The 20,885-nt window shown below is 41.3% G+C and overlaps 1 protein-coding gene across 1 annotated transcript in view; it reads left to right on the forward strand.

Moving 5' to 3' along the window:
- LOC149151455 (gamma-tubulin complex component 4-like) overlaps positions 1 to 20,885 on the forward strand; it is a 447,891-nt gene that overhangs the window by 29,741 nt on the left and 397,265 nt on the right. Inside the window, exon 2 of the mRNA XM_089443163.1 lies at positions 1,222 to 1,516. Within this exon, the coding sequence (XP_089299289.1) occupies positions 1,222 to 1,516 (295 nt within the window). The remainder of the gene's footprint in view (positions 1 to 1,221; positions 1,517 to 20,885) is intronic.

Genomic DNA, 20,885 nt, shown 5'->3' on the forward strand with positions numbered 1-20,885 from the left:
AATTCTTCAGCTCATAGAATAAAAATTAAAATACACTTGCTGAAAATTTAACTGAAAATAAAAAAAATCAGTAGAAGCTACAGGGAACTAATCTCCAAAGTACACACAGAAATTTCTGTCCTTAAACTATCAGCCTTTCATTAAAAATACTCCAAGCTTACAAGGGCTCTTGAACTGGGAAAATAGCCCACTAAGAAAACAAGAAAATATTACAGCAAAACCTGGCTGTTCTGGCATCCTACAATGTGTACATCCCTGCCAAAACCCGTTGTAAAAACCTTCCTGTTGCTGCTAAAATCTGTCTCACAAATTTGTACGGCTGCGGTGCCAGCTTTCTCTTTTGCTGGGTTGTACGGCCTCCTGAAGTTGCCTTTGCACTTGCTGTGTACAGCGCCTTCAATTTTTCTGAGTTGGTTAATTTCCTTTTGCTGCTCACAATGTTTTCTTTTTCTCCTTTGAACTTGCACACTGAATGAAAATCCTTTATGACTCTCTCACCTGTCTATTTAGCTGAAGAACTTGAATTCCTTTTCCTTTATGAGATGGCAGCTGGTGGCTATAAGTTGTTCTTTTCCACCCATATATCTACTAGCACTTTTGTGGCTTGGCCTGCAAAACCTTTTTCCATGTCAAAATCTCAATGGCTCCATTTGGGATTGTTTAGTCCTTGGTATAGATGGTATCCACACTCAACAGTTCCTTAATAATGTGTTCTTGGTTTTGTCTTTCAACTTCTGCAGGATGAAAAACTATGCTTATAATCGCTTAAGAAGTTCCAGAGTTATTCATAACTTCTATTATAGCTTCTCTTGCAGTCAGCTGCATCATACATAAGAAGACATTATTGATTGCTGTTCTTTTCACTTTATGTTTGTTGTCACTCAATATTTGGTTCCATTCATGATGCATTTTATTCTGGTTTCTATTGGAACTTCATGCCATCATGATTTCTCTCACTTTTGCTAAACTTTTTATTGCTTTGTTCTATTCTGATTATGATTTCTTGAATGTCTTAAAAAATTTAAAGGTTTCATTCATTAGAAGATTTTTTGCATCTGGTGCTTTATTCTCTGAATGCATTCATTGAACTTCGAGAAAGAAGTTTGAATGTTTTTTAATGTCATTAAGAGTGTGCCATTGACCTGTGGATTTGCAAAATACAAACAGTATAAAATACTGGCTAGATAAAGAATAAAATGCGGCATTGTTGGGTGATTGCAGGGAAATAATAGAGAGACTTCTTCGCCTTGGATTTTATTATCGTGAACTGGACCACTTTGCTGTAAAGTCACGTAATCTGAGCTGGATAACTTCTACATACGCTGATTTTCAAATACAAGATCCAAAGGCATTGAAAGGAAGGAAAAAAAATCCGGCAAGTGTTTATCGCAGGGCACTTGCAAATGGCATCTCTGAAGTATTGTCGATCTATAGGTCTGCAGTCCTACAAGTGGAACAAAATTTGTTAGCTGATCCTGTGCCTGTGTTGGCTAGTGTAACACAGGGTCTGAATAAGGTCTGTTGATTTCAATCGTGTATACTCAAAAGGGATTCAAAATTGATTAATGCATATTTATTAATAAAAAATTGTTTATTTGATGCCTATTTGGATATTTTGTTACTTCATTGGATGTGCTACTGCTTTCATTTATTCTTTAAGTTTTTTCTTCTTTGTGCTATTTGCCTATTGAAAGACTCCGTGCTTTCAAAAGAATAATTGCAAATGCATAGCATGTTTTCTCCTTTTCTCTCACCCCTTTTTCCTCCTTCCATTGTAGACTAGACAAATGACATAAGTTCTAGAACAAATTAAGTGGCATGCTGGCACATCTCCACCCTTGTAATACTAATTACATAACGGCATTATAATAGGTCTGAGAAAAAAAAATATTACTGATGTTTAAACTACATAAAAACAGAGTTTTTGGAATATGTGTGTAATCTCGACTTGTGGCCATGTGCCAGCCTACTATGTGGGTAGTTGAGGCCATTAATGTGCTGATCTTTGGGTAGTCAAACCTACTTATTGGGTTTTAGCCTTTAGGGTAAGGCCAACCTAGTTTTCTCCTTGGGGCTAGCACTTTAAACCTAGTAGAGTGGTATAAATACACCAGCTTTCGTGTTTGTAAAATCATCTCATTCAAGTGAGTTCATTCATTCTTTTGCCTAAGGGCACTTATACTATTTCGCCACTTTTATGATCTATGTTAAATGCTGTTACACTTCTTTAACTTGTTGTTGGGTGAGGTTTTATTAAAGAGATCGCTGTAGATTTACTCTCTTATTATTTCAACGTTGGGTCAAGTGTGAATCTTTCTTCCTTATCCAACACTAGTTAAACGTAATTTTCAGATCTGAAATTAGGGTTTTAGCACTGTTTCAAGGCTGTTAAAGATTTGAAATTAGGGTTTTCAGGTCCCTATTTTTTAGACAGCATCCCTTTTTGTAGTGTTTTTCACTTATCTTCACCAGCAGGCTCCTCCTTGTCAAGTTATTTCGGCTTTTTGGCAACTTAAGGAAAGGTTTTGCAGTTTTTAGACAGCAGCCTTTTTTTCTAAGGAGTTTCATTTATCTTTCACCAGCAAGCTCCTCGTTGGCAAGTTATGTTGGTTGTTTCACAATTCAAGGAAATGTTTTGCAGTTTTGTGCCACTTTTTAGCACAATGCATTCCTTTCCCTTATTTTCTGTGAAAATCTATTGCAGATCCACGGATGAAACATGGTCTGAAGTTCTCTGAACTTAGAAGGACTCTTCATGTTCCTAGAATAAGACCAAATCTTCTTTCTATATGTGACATTACTGACACCAAAAAGAAAGGTTGATTTGGTCAGATCAATGGGTTATCAAGGACATAAATGATAATTTTAAGGTCATTGCTTCTAGTTGTTGTGATGAATCTGATCATAAGTTGGGGAAATCTTCACCCCCCTCCAAATGAAGTAGATTATTTGTTGATTTGGGGTAGCATTGGATGTGCTCTAAGCCTCAAATTTTGCAGGGAGGCTTGGGCACATGTATTCCAAAGAACCTAGAAAGCGTTTTTGGAAATTCCACCCAGAGACAATTTTATTAAAATAATTAATATTTTTTAATGGGACCCTAAGTCTAAACTTAGAAAATTAAAAATATTAATGGGTATTAATCTAATTGTGGGTGTAACTTCTAGAAGAAGACAGAGATCAAGCCAAAATGATTTGAGCCTTTGATTAGGAGTTAATCTAGGCTGTTGATTGTCCAACAAAAAGATATAAGAATGGGCTTGAGGGTCATTTGGAAAGCACACCGAGAGATCAAGAGATCAAATTTCTGAAGTGAGAAGTTCTCAGGAGGAAATTTCGATGGAGGAGATTTCTTGCAGTTGAGGGGCAGGGATAGCATCCAGAGAGAGATTTTCTCAGTCAGAGAATCATCAATAGAGAGGCAGAGAGTGATCCAAAAGCCTAGACGCAGAGGCTGACGCAGAGCCACAAGGGCCACGCAGAGGTAGCACGAAAGGTGAGAGAGAGTCCGAGATTTTGCTGAGGAGAGTCAGTTTTAGAAGTCGGGAGTCGGGGTGTGAGACCGGGAGGCTGAGAGCAGAGACTCCGAGCAGAAAATCGATTAGCAGATTGGGTGACACAGAGCCTAGAGAGGTTGACGCAGGGACTGCGTGAGGATTGCGCAGACCAGCGTAGGGCCTGCCAGAGGCACTTCATTCAGTGTCCGGATCAACTGGGATTTTCTCAGTGGCTGTGTGAGGTAATCTTAGAAATCTTTCTGCCAATATTTCTCTCTGTAACTGAATAACCCGATAGGTATTCAGAGATGTATTTAGAATTTGCTATTGCTTAATAATAATAAACCCTTAGATTTGCTGCACTGGTTTTCCCGCATTGGGTTTTTCCGGGGACATTTTTCCAAAAATAACGGTGTCTATTGTGTTGTATTTTCTTTCTTGCTCAGTCTCTTTTTTTCCCCTGGAAAAATCGTAATTTTCATTAATATAAGAAAATTACATGCTGTAGATGCGAGTGCATATGCATAAGGTGTGGCTGTGTGCCAGTTCAAAAAATATTTAGATCCCAAAAATGATCTCCAAAATAAGATCTCCACGCAGGGAGACAGTCTTTAAATAGTACTGCATAATTAAGTCAAAATTTAAACATACTCTGTTCAGGCTCCTATTGAGCCTGGTCTGCATGGTCCATATATGGTCGATGGTAGTACTGGAAGTGATCCACTCCCCGCTGCTCCTGTATCAACCAGACATTGCGTGGCCTGATCGCTGCCATTTTGGAAAGTTGGTCAGCGATGGTGTTTCGTTCCCTGTAGATGTGATGACAAACAAAACTGTCAAAATGTGAGATGCATCTATGAATTTCTGCCAATAAATGTCCCAAAGTGTATGTGTGGCAGGTTGTGGTTTTGTTTATCCAGTCACAAACAATTTTGGAGTCACCAAAAATTTGCAAATTATGACAGTCTTTCTCTATAGCAAATTTGATTAGGTGGTGTGTCGTGGAGAGTTCAGCAAAATTATTGGTGCTAATTCCAAGTCCCATTTGAATATGATAATAGTGGCTTGCCGAAATGTGTAGTATAGCCCCACCACCACATCTTGTATCTTGAGCGGAGCCATCAAAATATGCCCAAGGTTTTGAATGGTCTATGGATTCAGGAATGATATTCCTGGGAGCTGTGGTGGACAAGTCCTCAGGGAGAGAGTTGAAATCGGCTATAATTTTGGCTGAGATGGAAGTCCAATGAGGGGCGGTGTCACAGAAGATGTAGCAATTTCTGGCGATCCATATTTCCCAGCAGAAGAGGAGGGGGAGGTTTCTGGTTTTGGCCGATGTAGAAGATGCCCACCAATTTGCCCAAGCTTCCTTGGTAGTCAGACCCCCCCAGATGATAGGTAGGTGAAGGTGGGTAAGAGTGGAGGTCCATAGGCTGATAGTGACTGCACAGGACAGAAAAAGATGATCCAGAGATTTAGAATTGTTTTTGCAGAAGCAGCACCAAAATGGCCCATATTGACCTCTCTTATTCAAGTTTTCCCCAGTCGGCACCTTGTTTTTTAGGATTGACCATAGGAGTAGTCTTGTGCGGGGAGGTGCTTTCAGTTTCCACATGTCTTTCCACCATGGTTCAATGAGTTGTGGCTTGTGATTGCTAGCCAGTAGAAGGTACCCCTCTTTAGGGGAGTACCGACCACTCTTTGCTATGGCCCATATAATCTCATCCTCCCCTTCTCTGAGTCTGATGTGGGATTCCTGTAGGAAGAAGTGTAGGAATGCCATGCTTGATGCCATTGTTGGGGGAGGAGCAGGCTACGGGCTGTCTTCCAAAGGAATCTGCTACAGAGGTTCTGTATTCTATTGAGGATGCCTTTAGGAATCCATGCAAGGGACATCCAGTAGACCGGTGTTAATTTTAGGTATGTTCTATGCAGAGCAATTTATTTAAATTTTCACAGTTAGCAATAACATCAACATTAAGATAAACTGTAGATAGAACATAAATATAAATCGCAGAAGACATGCCAAGACAAGAGGACACAAGATGTGGCGCTAGCCAGGGACAAACCCCACAATGTGTGGGGAAACCCTTGATCAATTCTTTTTTTATGTTCTTCAAAGTTCAACAGAGAAAGAGAGAGAGAGAGATAGTTTATTTACAACAGAAGTCAACACTTTGACTTATCTAGATCTGAGCATAGATCATCTCCTATAACGATGAGATTAGTTGAAGATATTTTGCTTCAACTGATTCTCCAAGGTGACTCCTTCATCGATCATCGTGCTGCATCTGGTCCTCTAGCTGCACCACTGCACACTGCACCATGCTGCACTAATCATGATTATCATCATGCTACCCATGTTCATGATCTTATCCATCATTATGCTTCTCAAACTAATGTGCATCATCATCATGCTGCTGCCTCTGCTCCATGTATCATTGTGCTGCCCATGCACATGATCTCATAGTGCTGCCCATGCACATGATCTCATAGTGCTGCTCATCATGCTGCTGCCTCTGCCTTCTTGTTGCTTCATCATGCTGCAACAATTTGCTTCAGTTGATATCAGCCTTAGCTGCTTGCTATGGCTTGCAGCGTAGCAAAGCAGCTAGGCTATAGATCCTATTCGGCAGACTTCTTAAACTATCCTTCTTTCTGCGTTAACAGGTCTCCATGTGTTAACAATTTTCCATTATAGTGTTTACAGGTCTCTATTACAGCGTATAGGGTTTCTCCATGAACCAGTGTATCATGTAGTTACCATGACAGCGTATGAACAATGTGTGTGATTCTTCAAAGTGCATATAGACCCTTTATCATGAAGTTGCTGCGTATGATTCCACCTGCGTGTATATATATCCATGAATCCTGTGCGTTTATATATTCATGAATTTTGCTGCATATGATTCCACCTGCATGTATATATATCCATGAATCCTGTGCGTTTATATATCCATGAATTTTGCTGCGTATGATTCCACCTGCGTGTATATATATCCATGAATCCTGTGCGTTTATCTGTTCATGAATTTTGCCGTGTATGATTCCATGTGCGTGACTGTATATCCAGAATCCACTTGCGTGACTGTATCATGAAGTGCGTATATACTTCTTGCGTGACTGTATCATGAAGTGCGTATATACTTCTTGCGTCGCTGTGGCATCCTAGACCAGCGTATAGGGTTTCATCATATTGCTGCGGCTACCCCTCATAGTACTGCGGCTACTCAACTCAAGGCGAATACCCGAGTTATGCTTCATGTGAAAACCGTGTATATATATAACATTGGGCAGCGTATATGCTCCATAATGAATAGCGTATATGCCCAGCGTGTATATAACCTTGACTGCCCAGCATGTATTCATTGCCATGACTGTCCAGCGTGTATTCATTACCATAGCTGCGTTTATTCAACAATGTATATATGCATGGCTATTCATAGCAGCATGACTGCGTTATACTAATTTCTGCGTTCATCATAATGCCATGTCTGCGTTATTCATAACAACATGTATGCCCATAGTATAATCATTCATGAAGTTGCTGCGTGTCCACCTGCGTGTTTTACTGTGCGTGTATATTTCATTGAGTTGTTGCGTATCCACCTGCATTGTGCGTATATAACCATGTGACTGCGTTCCACTGCTGACGTTTATCCCTTGACTGTGTGTGGAACTTCAGCGTATGAGTCCTCTCCATGTGTTATATGACCAGCGTATAACCTCCTCAAAGAACAACGTATCAGGTGGCTTAATTAGGGCATCATCTTTTGGATCTTTTCTCCATCAAACCCAAAACAGGATGAAGAGAGATCACAAGAGAGTAAGTGTGAAGAATGACTTAAAGTCTCCTTCTATTTATACTAAAAACGTGGATGATGAATGGACATGACTATTGGGCTTCCGAGCCTACATAAGATGCAGGCCGACTTGACAATTAGTCTTATAATACAAATAAATTCATAACTCCATAAATACTTATCGAAATCGGATGATTTTTAGGTCAATCCTACACCTCTCGACGAGAGGGATCCAATAAAAATATCAGCTGCCATAAATAAGCTGACCCACATGGAGTTTGGCCCTAGTTGCCAATTTAACACTCCCCCTCAACTAGGGAGAACTCCATCCACTGATCCATAAGTCCAACTGTACTATCTCTGCCATTATTGCCCTGCACTGCTTTGCCTAGCTCTGCTCAGCGCTGCTAGCTCTGCTCTGCTCAGCTCTGCTGGCTTTGCTGGCTCTGCTCTGCTCTACTTAGCTCTGCTGAACCATGAAGAAGAAGAATTGATCGAGAATGTCTCATACCATTCTCCATTGACCCGAAGTCAGTCTCGGAGTGCGTACCATTGGTCCCAGACAGGTCTCAACTGACCCAAAGTCAGCGTCATAGTGGGTACCACTCCTACCACTAGTCCTAGACCAGTATTGTAGTCTCAGAGAGTGTACCACTAGTCCCAGACCAGTCTCAGCCGACCCGAAGTCAGCGTCTTAGTATGTACCACTCTCACTGGTCCTAGACCAATACTTCACTGACACGAAGTCAGTCTCAGAGTATGTACCACTGGTCTCAGACCAGTCTCAACCGACCCGAAGTCAGTGTCATAGTATGGTACAACTCCTACCACTGGTCCCAGACTAGTATCATTGATCCCGGATCAATGGAGGTCATCCTAGCGTAGGGAGTACGATAGATACAACGATGCGTCCATCGATACTACTATGGTCCCTAACTTCATTTCCTTGCTCGTTGATCAGATGAGAGTTACTCCCATGAGTCCCAGACTGCATGGGTAGGATGCCTCGACAGGAGAACTTAATCAATCCCGTCCTCACAGGAGAACACATCAATCCTGCTACAATCGCCATGGAGAACACATCAATCCAGGCCTCACAGGAGAACACATCAATCCTGCTACAATCGCCATGGAGAACACATCAATCCAGGCCTCACAGGAGAACACATCAATCCTGTTACAATCGCCATGGAGAACACAACAATCCAGGCCTCACGGGAGAACACATCAATCATGCTACAATCGCCATGGAGAACACATCAATCCAGGCCTCACAGGAGAACTAATCATCCTGCTACACAGGAGAGCGAATCATCCTATTCCACAAGAGAGCGAATCATCTTGTCTCACAAGAGAGCGAATCATCTTGTCCCAGTGCGCACCACTAGGGGAGGGTGAGTCACCCTGTGGTCGTACGTTGCTCCAGTAAGAACTACAAGCCCCCAGAGCTCCCAGAGCTCAATGTATGCAATATGCAGGACCCTTGTACAAGGGTCTCTTGACAACTCCAAGTCGTTTGGGAAAATCATAGATTTGATCTTTCCCCCGGGGCTTTAGCGACCTGTACATCATCTAAGTGCGATGGAGCATCCTTGCTCATCGGCTTACCATATCCCAGATAAGGTAGTATCTGATGTCTATCTGCTGGAGCAATCGTCGAATACGGGATTCCTCAATAATCGAATCCCACCTTTGGTTGTCACAGAGAATCACAGTGGTATTCATCATGTGTACTCACTGAAGAGTTTCCACAACCAGGCAACTTCATACGAGGTCATACTCGTAGACATGTATCCGGTCTCGGCGGTGCTTATAACAACCGACTTCTGCTTCCTACTTAGAAGTAGAATCCAAAGAGGAACAACACTAAGAAGTGCTCCAGTGATCCTCCACACTGCCTGCCCAATCAACATTCGAATAATCATGCAGTTTCATATTTCCGGCAGTGTATCTCAATCCATGAGAGATTGTGCCCTTAAGACATCTCAGAAGATTCTTGGCACCAATCCAGTGAGGTTCAACCAAATATGAGCTCCTCGTGCTAACTGCAAAACATATGTCCGGAATCCAACTCCCTCTTACTTCTGCAAATGAGAGGGTCTGCAACTGTCAGAAATAGTTCGTCCGCATAAGGTGTCGGTATGAGAGGTCTATCATCCACAACCTTCGGATAATGGTTTGGATCGGTTTCACTCCTTAGTGAATCTCAGCTTCATCAAACAACTATTAGTCCTCTCATACTACGCCCGGGGTGTTTTGCTTCAAGCCATAGAGGGCTTTCTTCCACCTGTATACATGAGATTCCTGTTCATGAATCTCAAACTCCACGGGTTGTTTCAAACCTGTGGACCTGCTACATGAGGGGAATGGTCCCCTTGTAAGATTTTCCTTCGGTACATCTCAGACATGTACTTTCATGCTCTTTTTGAATTCAGGCTTTCCTGTCACTATCTGGCTCACAGACTTCCGGTGCTATGTGTCAATGGTCCCCAGTGGACTTCTAGTAACTTAATACAACCCTGAACTCAAAAGCATCCTTGAAAATTCTATTTTCAAACACGTACCTTTCCATCGACGAATGCCACCTTAAAACCTTCGACTTCCATTCTTGGGGTTCCTTGCTTCCTTGAAGAGTCGGCCGTGTCCTTGATGACCTGCTCTCTGCCATTCGGACACTCCTTCGCATAAGGGCCAAACTTATAACCAAGACATTTGCCTTTCCTTCCACCCTTAGATCCGAACTTCCCAATGAAGTGATCTTTAGGTAGGCCATCAGAAGTTCCACTGCGCCATTTTGATAATATGCTCTACTTTGACTTCACTCTAGGTGAATTATGAGGAACCCATTGATCCTTCTATCTTGTCTCAACTGCCTTCGGTGATTGCTCTTTCACTCTTGCTTGGGCATTGTCTTCACCTCAGCTCTGATACCATGTTAATTTTAGGTATGTTCTATGCTAGAGCAATTTATTTAAATTTTCACAGTTAGTAATCACATCAGCATTAAGATAAACTGCAGATAGAACATAAATATAAATCGTAGAAGACATGCCAAGACAAGAGGACACAAGATGTGGTGCTAGCCAGGGACAAACCCCACAATGTGTGGGGAAACCCTTGATCAATTCTTCTTTTATGTTCTTCAACGTTCAGCAAAGAAAGAGAGAGAGAGATAGTTCATTTACAACAGAAGTCAACACTTTGACTTATCTAGATCTGAGCATAGATCATCTCCTATAACGATGAGATCAATTGAAGATATTCTGCTTCAACCGATTCTCCAAGGTGACTCCTTCACCGATCATCGTGCTGCATCTGGTCCTCTAGCTGCACCACTACATATTGCACCATGCTGCACTAATCATGATTATCATCATACTGCCCATGTTCATGATCTTATCCATCATTATGTTGCTCAAACTAATGTGCATCATCATCATGCTGCTGCCTCTGCTCCATGTATCATTGCGCTGCCCATGCACATGATCTCATAGTGCTGCCCATCATGCTGTTGCCTCTGCCTTGTCGTTGCTTCATCATGCTGCAACAATTTGCTTCTGTTGATATTAGCCTTAGCTGCTTGCTATGGCTTGCAGCCTAGCAAAGCAGCTAGGCTATAGATCCTATTCAGCAGACTTCTTAAACTATCCTTCTTTCTGCGTTAACAGGTCTCCATGTGTTAACAATTTTCCATTACAGTGTTTACAGGTCTCTATTACAACGTATAGGGTCTCTCCATGAACCGGTGTATCATGTAGTTACCATGACAGCGTATGAACAACGTGTGTGATTCTTCAAGGTGCGTATAGACCCTTTATCATGAAGTTGCTGCGTATGATTCCACCTGCGTGTATATATATCCATGAATCCTGTGCGTTTATATATTTATGAATTTTGCTGCGTATGATTCCATCTGCGTGTATATATATCCATGAATCCTGTGCGTTTATATATTCATGAATTTTGCTGTGTATGATTCCACCTACGTGTATATATATCCATGAATCCCGTGCGTTTATATGTTCATGAATTTTGCTGCATATGATTCCACCTGCGTGACTGTATATCCAGAATCCACTTGCGTGACTGTATATCCAGAATCCACTTGCGTGACTGTATCATGAAGTGCGTATATACTTTCTGCGTGATTGTATCATGAAGTGTGTATATACTTCCTGCGTGGCTGTGGCATCCTAGACCAGCGTATAGGGTTTCATCATATTGCTGCGGCTACCCCTCATAATACGGCGGCTACTCAACTCAAGGCGAATACCCGAGTTATGCTTCATGTGAACAACGTGTATATATATGTAACATTGGGCAGCGTATATGCTGCATAATGAACAACGTATATGCCCAGCGTGTATATAACCTTGACTGCCCAACGTGTATTCATTGCCATGACTGTCCAACGTGTATTCATTACCATAGCTGTGTTTATTCAACAGCATATATATGCATGGCTATTCATAGCAGCATGACTGCGTTATACTAATTTCTGCGTTCATCATAATGCCATGTCTGCGTTATTCATAACAACATGTATGCCCATAGTATAATCATTCATGAAGTTGCTGCGTGTCCACCTACGTGTTTTACTGTGCGTGTATATTTCATTGAGTTGCTACGTATCCACCTGCGTTGTGTGTATATAACCATGTGACTGCGTTCCATTGCTGACGTTTATCCCTTGACTGTGTGTGGAGCTTCAACGTATGAGTGCTCTCCATGTGTTATATGACCAGCGTATAACCTCCTCAAAGAACAACGTATCAGGTGGCTTAATTAGGGCATCATCTTTTGGATCTTTTCTCCATCAAACCCAAAACAGGATGAAGAGAGATCACAAGAGAGTAAGTGTGAAGAATGACTTAAAGTCTCCTTCTATTTATACTAAAAACGTGGATGATGAATGGACATGACTATTGGGCTTCCGAGCCTACATAAGATGTAGGCTGACTTGACAATTAGTCTTATAATACAAATAAATTCATAGCTCCATAAATACTTATTGGAATCGGATGATCTTTAGGTCAATCCTACACCTCTCAACGAGAGGGATCCAATAAAAATATCAGTTGCCATAAATAAGCTGACCCACATGGAGTTTGGCCCTAGTTTCCAATTTAACAACTGGGGTGGCCTCAAGAACTGCTTTGATGAGCACCAGCCGACCGGCTCTGGAGAGATGTTTGTGGTACCAGATATGAAGTCTTTTCTCCAGCTTGGTAATTAACCATATCCAGTCTGCGATCTTATGTCCATGCGGTTTCAATTTGTATCCCAAATATCTAAGGCCCTCGTCTAAGTGGTTTAGGGTGAAAGGAAACCTAGGAAACCTTCGTAATGCGAAGTTTATTTCATGGGGGGAGCATTCAGAGACAGTAATAGTGGATTTGGAATTGTTGATGGCCATGCCTGTAGCTGTTTTGAAGAGGTTGATAGTGTTTTGGATGGTAGTGAGATCCCCTATTCCCCCATTTAGAAACATAAGAACATCATCCACAAAGAGAAGGTGGGTTATAGTACAGTCCTCAGTTATTTTGATACCAGAGAGTCTACCCCTGTGATGCATGTCCTTGATCAATCTGCTTAGGCCTTCCATAACAAGAAGAAAGAGCAGAGGCAATAGGGGGCATCCTTGTCTAAGGCCTCTTTCAGAGCCAAAGAAGGGAGAGGCTGCCCCATTGACTAATACACTGAAGGATACATTGGTGATGCAACACATAATCCATTTGATAAATCCGACAGGAAAGCCTAGATGGGTAAGGAGCATTCTAAGATATAACCAGCTTACTCTGTCGAAGGCTTTGGAGAGGTCGGCTTTGAGAATCATGCCTTTGATCTTTTTGGATTGTATTGAGTGCATCACCTCCTGAGCTGATCCGATAGCTTCGTGAATCTGTCTATCTTTTAGGAAAGCAAATTGCTTAGGGGAAATGTGGGCGGATAGGATGGGGTGGATTCGATTGGCTATGATTTTGGAAATGATTTTATAAAGGCAGTTGCAAAGGGAGATAGGACGGAAGTCATTATAAGATGAGGGGTTGTCAGTCTTGGGAATGAGGGCTATGAAAGTGGTGTTAATGGCCCCATGCATGCTCCTGGATATCCTGCATTCCTCTATGACCTTGAGTAAGTCATTCCCAAGAACCTCAAAGAATGCCAGGTAGAATTCGACTGTCCATCCATCTGGGCCCGGGCTTTTATCCCTTTTGAACCATTTTAGAGTGGCCTCAAGCTCCCCCATGGTAACTTCTCTATTGAGATGCTCGACTTCCTCCATATCAGTAAAACAGGGAAACAATTGCGCTACTCTGATTACCTCAACTAGGGTAGCATTAGGAGGGTTCTGGTAGACTTGCTTGAAGTGTGAGGCGACCAATGAGGCCAGCTAGGGCAAAGTGTCAACCACAACTCCATGTTCATTAGTTAGGTTCCAGATGGTGTTATAAGCCCTTCTTCCATTGGTGAATTTATGGTAAAACTTTATATTATCATTGATCTGTAAATGAGATCTTAGACTAATATTAAGGTATTACAGACTCGTGTAGGATTTGCCTATATTACTTAGTGCAATGGATTGAAAAGATTGCGAATAATATAGACAACGAAGCAGTTAAAGAAACATAATAAACGTACACACATAACACAACCAAATAATCAATGGGTTCACCCAAAACTCCTAGGCTACGTCTCCTGGTCCAGCCTTCAGTTGTGACCTCTCTATTATGTCTTCAAGAGCAGAGTTTTACAAAATGTGAGCTCAAATTGACTCTCAACATAGCAGATACAAAACAACAGGAGTTTACTGGAATCCCTCAAGTCTCTGTGAGTACGCAGACTCTCCCTCTTGCTCTCTGTCTCTGTGTTTACTCTGTCTCAGCACTGCCTCCCCTGTCTCTGTCATTCAGTGGCTTTTAAGCCAATCGGCGTTGGTCTGTTCGTTTTCCATTTTGGGCTCTCTGGCTCTCAGCCTCTGTCCGCTCAAATTCACTCTGAGCGTTAAACAATCATTGTTAAACGTCTCTGGGTATGGTGGCCACCTGTTTTGTAACGGAAGGGACTATCGGCGCATTCAAAATCCCCAAAATAGTCGTTCTCTGTTTATATAGAGAAATACACAAAAACGCTATAAAAATCCGCCCAAACGCCTTTTACCTGACCTGAAATATTATCAATTCCGCCCTATAATCCTTTCGGATCCGTCTTTGAGCGCTATCGCAAGTCCACTGTTGATCTATGTGATCATTGATCCAACAGTTGCTATTCATTTCGGGTGGCTTATGCTCCCGGGGATTACCCGCCTGAAAAGGCGGTTTTCTCTCTCTGACGCCAAGCCACGTGGCGGCCAATGTATGGGCTTGGGCAGAGCCCGTCCAATACCGCTTACCGCCTGAGGCCCACTCGAAATCTCGCTCATTATGGAACCCTATATATATATATAGATATAGCTACGTATAAACCTTTCAGGTCCGTAACTATCGCTCCGTTTGCATTTTCCTTTGTATTTGCAAAATACATTAAAACACGGAAAATCTCGACAAATGGCTTTATGGCGGACTTCAAATAATACACAACTGCATTTATAAACCCTTTCGGGTCCGGCTCCATCGCATCGGGCACATTTCCTTTGTATTCTGTTTATTTAACGGAAATGCGAAATACATAGAAAACCCCTTTTTTCGGAACTCAAAATATATATATTTGCACCCATAAAACTCGTCGGGTCCGGTTATCGCAATCGCATATGTATCGGCCCCACTCCTTTGTATCGCTGCGATGCGATATATCGCAATCGCATATGTATTGGCCCCACTCCTTTGTATCGCTGCGATGCGATATATCGCAATCGCATATCGCATGGTCTTTGGGCCTCCGTAAGTCTGTCCCTTAGGGTTTTAGCGATGCGATATTGCGAGTTAACCTGGGCCGTTGATCTGCGCGCTTGATCGATGGTCCTCGTTGACTCGCACTGATCGTTGTCGCAACTTTCATATGGTAGCCTCCGATAGACTCCACCTGCCATCGCCAATTGCGATATGCCGATCGGATCTAGACCGTTGATCGGCCAGATCCAACGGCTCCTGTGCGAAGTTGCTTAAGCCTCTGATAGACTCTGTTTCGGCCATTTCTTCATGTTTTTCTCTCCCGATGGTGTTTTCTGCCATTTGCTAATGTTTTCCCCTTGTGATAGTTTTTAAGTATATGAAGACTTAGAGGGTTTTAGGATCCATTTTGGATCACGCCTTCCCATTGAAAAAGCTTTTGGACCACCAAAAGTTGGTTTTTAGGCATCGATCAAGTGAGGATACAACTTCCTCACTTGTCCAATCTCTATCCATCGTGCACTGCTTGGTTTTGAACCTTTGAGTCCGATTCTCAGGTACTCAACATCCCCTCTGCGCGTAGTTCTCACCTTCCTGTCCAGAACTGTGTCTTCCTGCAACTCATTGAGATATTCAGGGAACGTAGAAGGCAACTGACTTTGCTCTTCGGGATCTTCAACCAATGAAGGTTCATATAGTCTCAAGTTCTCTGCATTAACGACTGAATAGATATGCATATAAGCTGGCAAATCAAGGCGAAAAGTGTTTTCACCAATTTTCTCAAGTATCTTGAAAGGCCCATACCTTATTGGTTTCAGCTTCTTACCTTCACCTTGCATTCTGTCTTTGCTGATGTACAGCCAGACTTGATCACCAACTTGGAAGCTATGCTCAATTCAATGCTTGTCATGCCTTGCCTTGTACTTGGCTTGGCTTCTTTCCAGCTGTTCCTGCACTGCCTGGTGAATTTCTTGGATTTGTTCAATGAACTTGGTTGCTTTTTCCACATCACTGTGTCCATCAACTGCTATGTCTTTACTAAAGAAAAAATCCAAGGGAGACTTTGGTATAAAACCAAAACAAGTCTCAAAAGGAGATCTCTGAGTAGAAGAGTGCTTGGCATGGTTGTAAGCATGTTGCACATAACACAAATGTTCATCCCAAAGCTTGGGATGCTTGCTGCAATAGCCCTTGAGCAACTGGATCACTGTCCTGTTGACCACCTCTGTTTGGCCATCTGTTTGTGGATGAAATGCTGTGCTCTTCTTCAATCTGGTGTCCATCAACTCCCATAGACTTGACCAAAACTTCCCAACAAATCGGGAATCTCGATCAGATACAATAGAAGTGGGTAACCCAAAATGAACCCATACATGTTGAAAGAATAACTTTGCTGTTTGTTCAGCTGTAACCTGCTTGTTACAAGGTATCAAAATACACATTTTGCTGAACCTATCCACAATAACATACAAATAATCATGACCTTTTCTAGATTTTGGCAATCCCCAACAAAGTCCATGGAAACACTTTCCCAAGGATGAGAAGGAACTGGAAGTGGAGTGTACAAGCCTATTTTTCTGTTACTGGGCTTGCTTTTAGCACACATAGTACACCCTTTAAGATATCTAGAAACTGTTTCATGCATTCTTGGCCAATAACAGAACCTTTGTAGCTGTGCAACTGTTTTACTTACACCAAAATGATCTGATATAAGAGAAGTATGTGCTTCTCGGATTATGTTAACTCTTTCAGTTTGTGGAATGCATAACTTTTCCAAATGATATAAGAGTTGGTCCTTAACATAATAATCCAATTCTTCTACTTGTTTGCCATGACTTAAGGTTGCATATACATCTTTAAAATCTACATCTTGAGCATATTGTTCAATGTAGCTTTCATGCATTACTGAGTTATGCTTAAGTATAGTAGATGCATTTATGATTGGTCTTGATAGCATATCTGCAACCTTATTGTGTATGCCCTTCTTATATCTGATGACAAGATGAAATTGCTGTAGAAAACCCATCCACCTATAATGTCTTGATTGATGCAGTTTAGTTTGTGTGTGCAAATATTGAAGTGGTTGATGATCTGTATGTATGATTGTTTCCTTACCCATTTGGTAATGTTTCCACTTTTTCACACTCTGTACGAGTGCATACAGTTCTTTATCATATGTGGGATAATTAACTACTGCAGAAGTAAATGTTTCAGAATGATAACATATGGGTTTATCGTGTTGCATCAACACTTCTCCCATGGCATAGTCACTGGCATCTGTTTCAATCTCAAATGGTCGTTGAAGATATGGCAGTGCTAGTACTGGTGTTGTACTAATTTTTTCTTTTAAGGTGTCAAAGGCTTTCTGCTGTTTGCCTACCCAATGAAACACCTTGTTCAATCCTGTTAAAACATGTAAGGGAGCCGCAATCAAGGAAAAGTTAGCAATAAACTTTCTCCAATATTGTGCTGCTCCTAGGAAACTCCTAACTTCTGTAGCAGATTTGGGTTTAGGCCAGTTCACAATGACTTTGATCTTAGAGGGATCTATCTTCAATTCATCACCCCCTATAATATGACCCAAATAATTTAAACATGTTTTGCCAAATTCACATTTTGATAACTTCACATAGAGATTTTCTCTTTTCAAAACATCTAAAGTCTGCTTTACATGCTTCAAATTTCCTTCCCATGTTTTACTGAAAACAAGGATGTCATCTAAATATACAATTACAAAATCATCAATAAAAGGCCTGAGTACATCATTCATAACTCTCATGAAAGTGGCAGGAGCATTAGTTAAGCCAAAAGGAATAACCAACCATTCATACAACCCTTGCTTTGTCTTGAAAGCAGTGTTTCATGCATCTTGTTCTGCAACTCTGACCTGATGATAGCCACTACGCAAGTCTAACTTGGAAAAGTAAACTGCTTCTTTCAACTGATCTAATAGATCATCAATGCGAGGAAGAGGATAACGATTCTTGATTGTTATTTTATTTAGTGCTCTATAATCAATGCACATCCTCCGTGAACCATCTTTCTTTCTCACCAGTACGATAGGAGATCCACATGGTGATGTGCTTGGTCTTATGAACCCTTTCTCGAGCGGCTCCTGTACCTGCTTCTTGATTTCTGCATTCTCTAAAGCGGATAACCTGTACATTTCGATGTTAGGTAATGGAGCATCTTGCTGCAAATGAATATCATGTACTATTTCCCTTTTGGGTGGCAGACCTTTAGGTTCTTGAAATAGGATATCATATTCTGAAACAACTTTAACTAAATCAGCTTTCTGTTTAGCATCACAACCTTCAAATACATTGGTTTTATCAGGGTTCTTTTCCTTTACAACTATTAGTAAAAATTGCTTGCATGAATTTACAATTCTTTTCATCTGCCCTGAGTTTATGAGAGAATAGTTATTTTTGAGTTTATGAGCTCTTACAATATATTCTATTCCATCTTTAGTGAGTTGATACTTATTTTCAACTCTATAGAAAATGGCTTTTCTATCATACAAGTAAGGACTTCCTAAAATAATACCACATATGTCCAAGGGAACTATATCTAACTCAACCTCATCTACAGATGTTGACCCAATAGCAAACCTAAGTTTACATTGTCTAGTCACTTGTAGCTTTGCTTTATCACATACCCAACCTAATGGATATGGCTTTTTGTGAGGTGTTGTTAGTAAGCCCAACTTCTTTACAATTGTTTCAGAAATCAAGTTTACTTGTGAGCCACTATCAAATAAAGTATCAATCTTTTGGTGCTTGGAAATAACTCTAATATGAAAAAGCTCATGTCTTTTCCTCTCATTATCTTCATTATCAATAGATTGTGCAGAATTACTTGTAGATGCTTCAGAATTTTTACCTTTTATACTTGTGGCTGTGACTGTTGTTTCATCACCTGAGTTTGATCCCAAGTCTTTCTGAATAGCAGTAGCAATCTTCTTCTTCTTACCACCGAACTTCTTAGGTTTCAGCTCCGGATGCAAAGACCAGTAGTGTTCATCATCGTGTCAATCCTTCTTGCAGGGAGTGCATGAAGGTTTGTCCTTATGTACAGCGTTTGCCTTCCTCTCCTTCCATTTCAACTTCTTCTTTTCCTTGTTCTTGCTTGCAGAGGGTTTTGATGATCCCCCAATCTCTGGGTTCACATTCTTGCCTCTAGCCTCTAGATGTGTAGCCTGAACTGATACATCATCTAGGCTAGTGGGGTTAAACATGAGAATGGTGTGCTTCAAATAGCTATGCAGACCACCTATATACTTCAACAAAGTTTCAGGTGAGTCTAGAGATATGCCTAGAGTTAAAGCCATTTTTCTAAATTCCTGGGTATAGCTTTGTACACTTTGGCCCTTTAATTGGCGAAGAGTTTGCCAACTCATCATTGCTTGCTGCATATAAGCTAGAGGATAGAACTATTTTTTAATGGCAGAAACAAATTCATTCCAGGTAGAAAGAATTTTACCATGTCTCTTCAGATCAGCTTGTGTCTTGCCTTCCCACCACACTAGGGCAGTTCCTCCAAGGCGAAGGCTAGCCAGCTGAATCTTTCTTCTTTCTGAATCAATGTTCTGCACCTTGCAATATACATCAATCTGTCTAATCCAGTTATCTAGCTTTTCTGCATTTAGTTCTCCATCATAAATTGGCAAATCAAACTTTACATCTAATTTAATCAAAGATGTTTTCTTCTTTTTCTTTTCAGGGCTAGGAGATGAGGATGATGGAGTAGATGGTGGAGAAGGCCTCTCTTCTTTTCTTTTGCCTTCTGGATGGGCAACTAGAAGAGGTTCCTCTGCTCCTTTATCTGGTTGAGGTGTTGAAGTGCTTTTAGCTCGACCTTTCTTAAACTCCCGATACATCTCTTCCACCATGGCTCGCATGGCCATAAAACTTTCCATGAATTGGGCTTCTGATTCCCGTGGAGTTTCTTCTGCCATTCTCCTTTGAGAATAGACTCTCCCAATCTTTGGATTAGCCTCAACAAGTTCTCCTTTTCCTAGTTTGAGCTTTGACCTAGTTAGCATTCAAGAATCCAACACAAGCTTGTCTAACCTTAACAAACCTAAAGATCTGATACCACTTGATCTGTAAATGAGATCTTAGACTAATATTAAGGTATTACAGACTCATGTGCAGGATTTGCCTATATTACTTAGTGCAAAGGATCGAAAAGATTGCGAATAATATAGACAATGAAGCAGTTAAAGAAACATAATAGACATACACACATAACACAGCCAAATAATCAAGGAGTTCACCCAAAACTCCTGGGCTACGTCTCCTGATCTAGCCTTCAGTGGTGACCTCTCTATTATGTCTTCAAGAGCAGAGTTTTACAAAATGTGAGCTCAAATTGAGTCTCAACACAGCAAATACAAAACAACAGGAGTTTACTGGAATCCCTCAAGTCTCTGTGAGTACGCAGACTCTCCCTCTCGCTCTCTGTCTCTGTGTTTACTCTGTCTCAGCACTGCCTCCCCTGTCTCTGTCATTCAGTGGCTTTTAAGCCAATCGGCGCTAGTCTGTTCATTTTCCCTTTTGGGCCCTCTGGCTCCCGGCCTCTCTGCTCAAATTCCCTTTGAGCGTTAAACAATCATTGTTAAACGTCTCTGGGTATGGTGGCCACTTGTTTTGTAATGGAAGGGACCATTGGCGCATTCAAAATCCCCAAAATAGTCGTTCTTTGTTTACACAGAGAAATACACAAAACGTTGTAAAAATCCGCCCAAACGCCTT

The sequence above is a fragment of the Pinus tabuliformis genome, chromosome 9 (genome assembly GCF_031772625.1).
Source record: "Pinus tabuliformis cultivar Carrire ecotype Pingquan chromosome 9, CPIR1, whole genome shotgun sequence".
Taxonomy (NCBI): Eukaryota; Viridiplantae; Streptophyta; class Pinopsida; order Pinales; family Pinaceae; genus Pinus; species Pinus tabuliformis.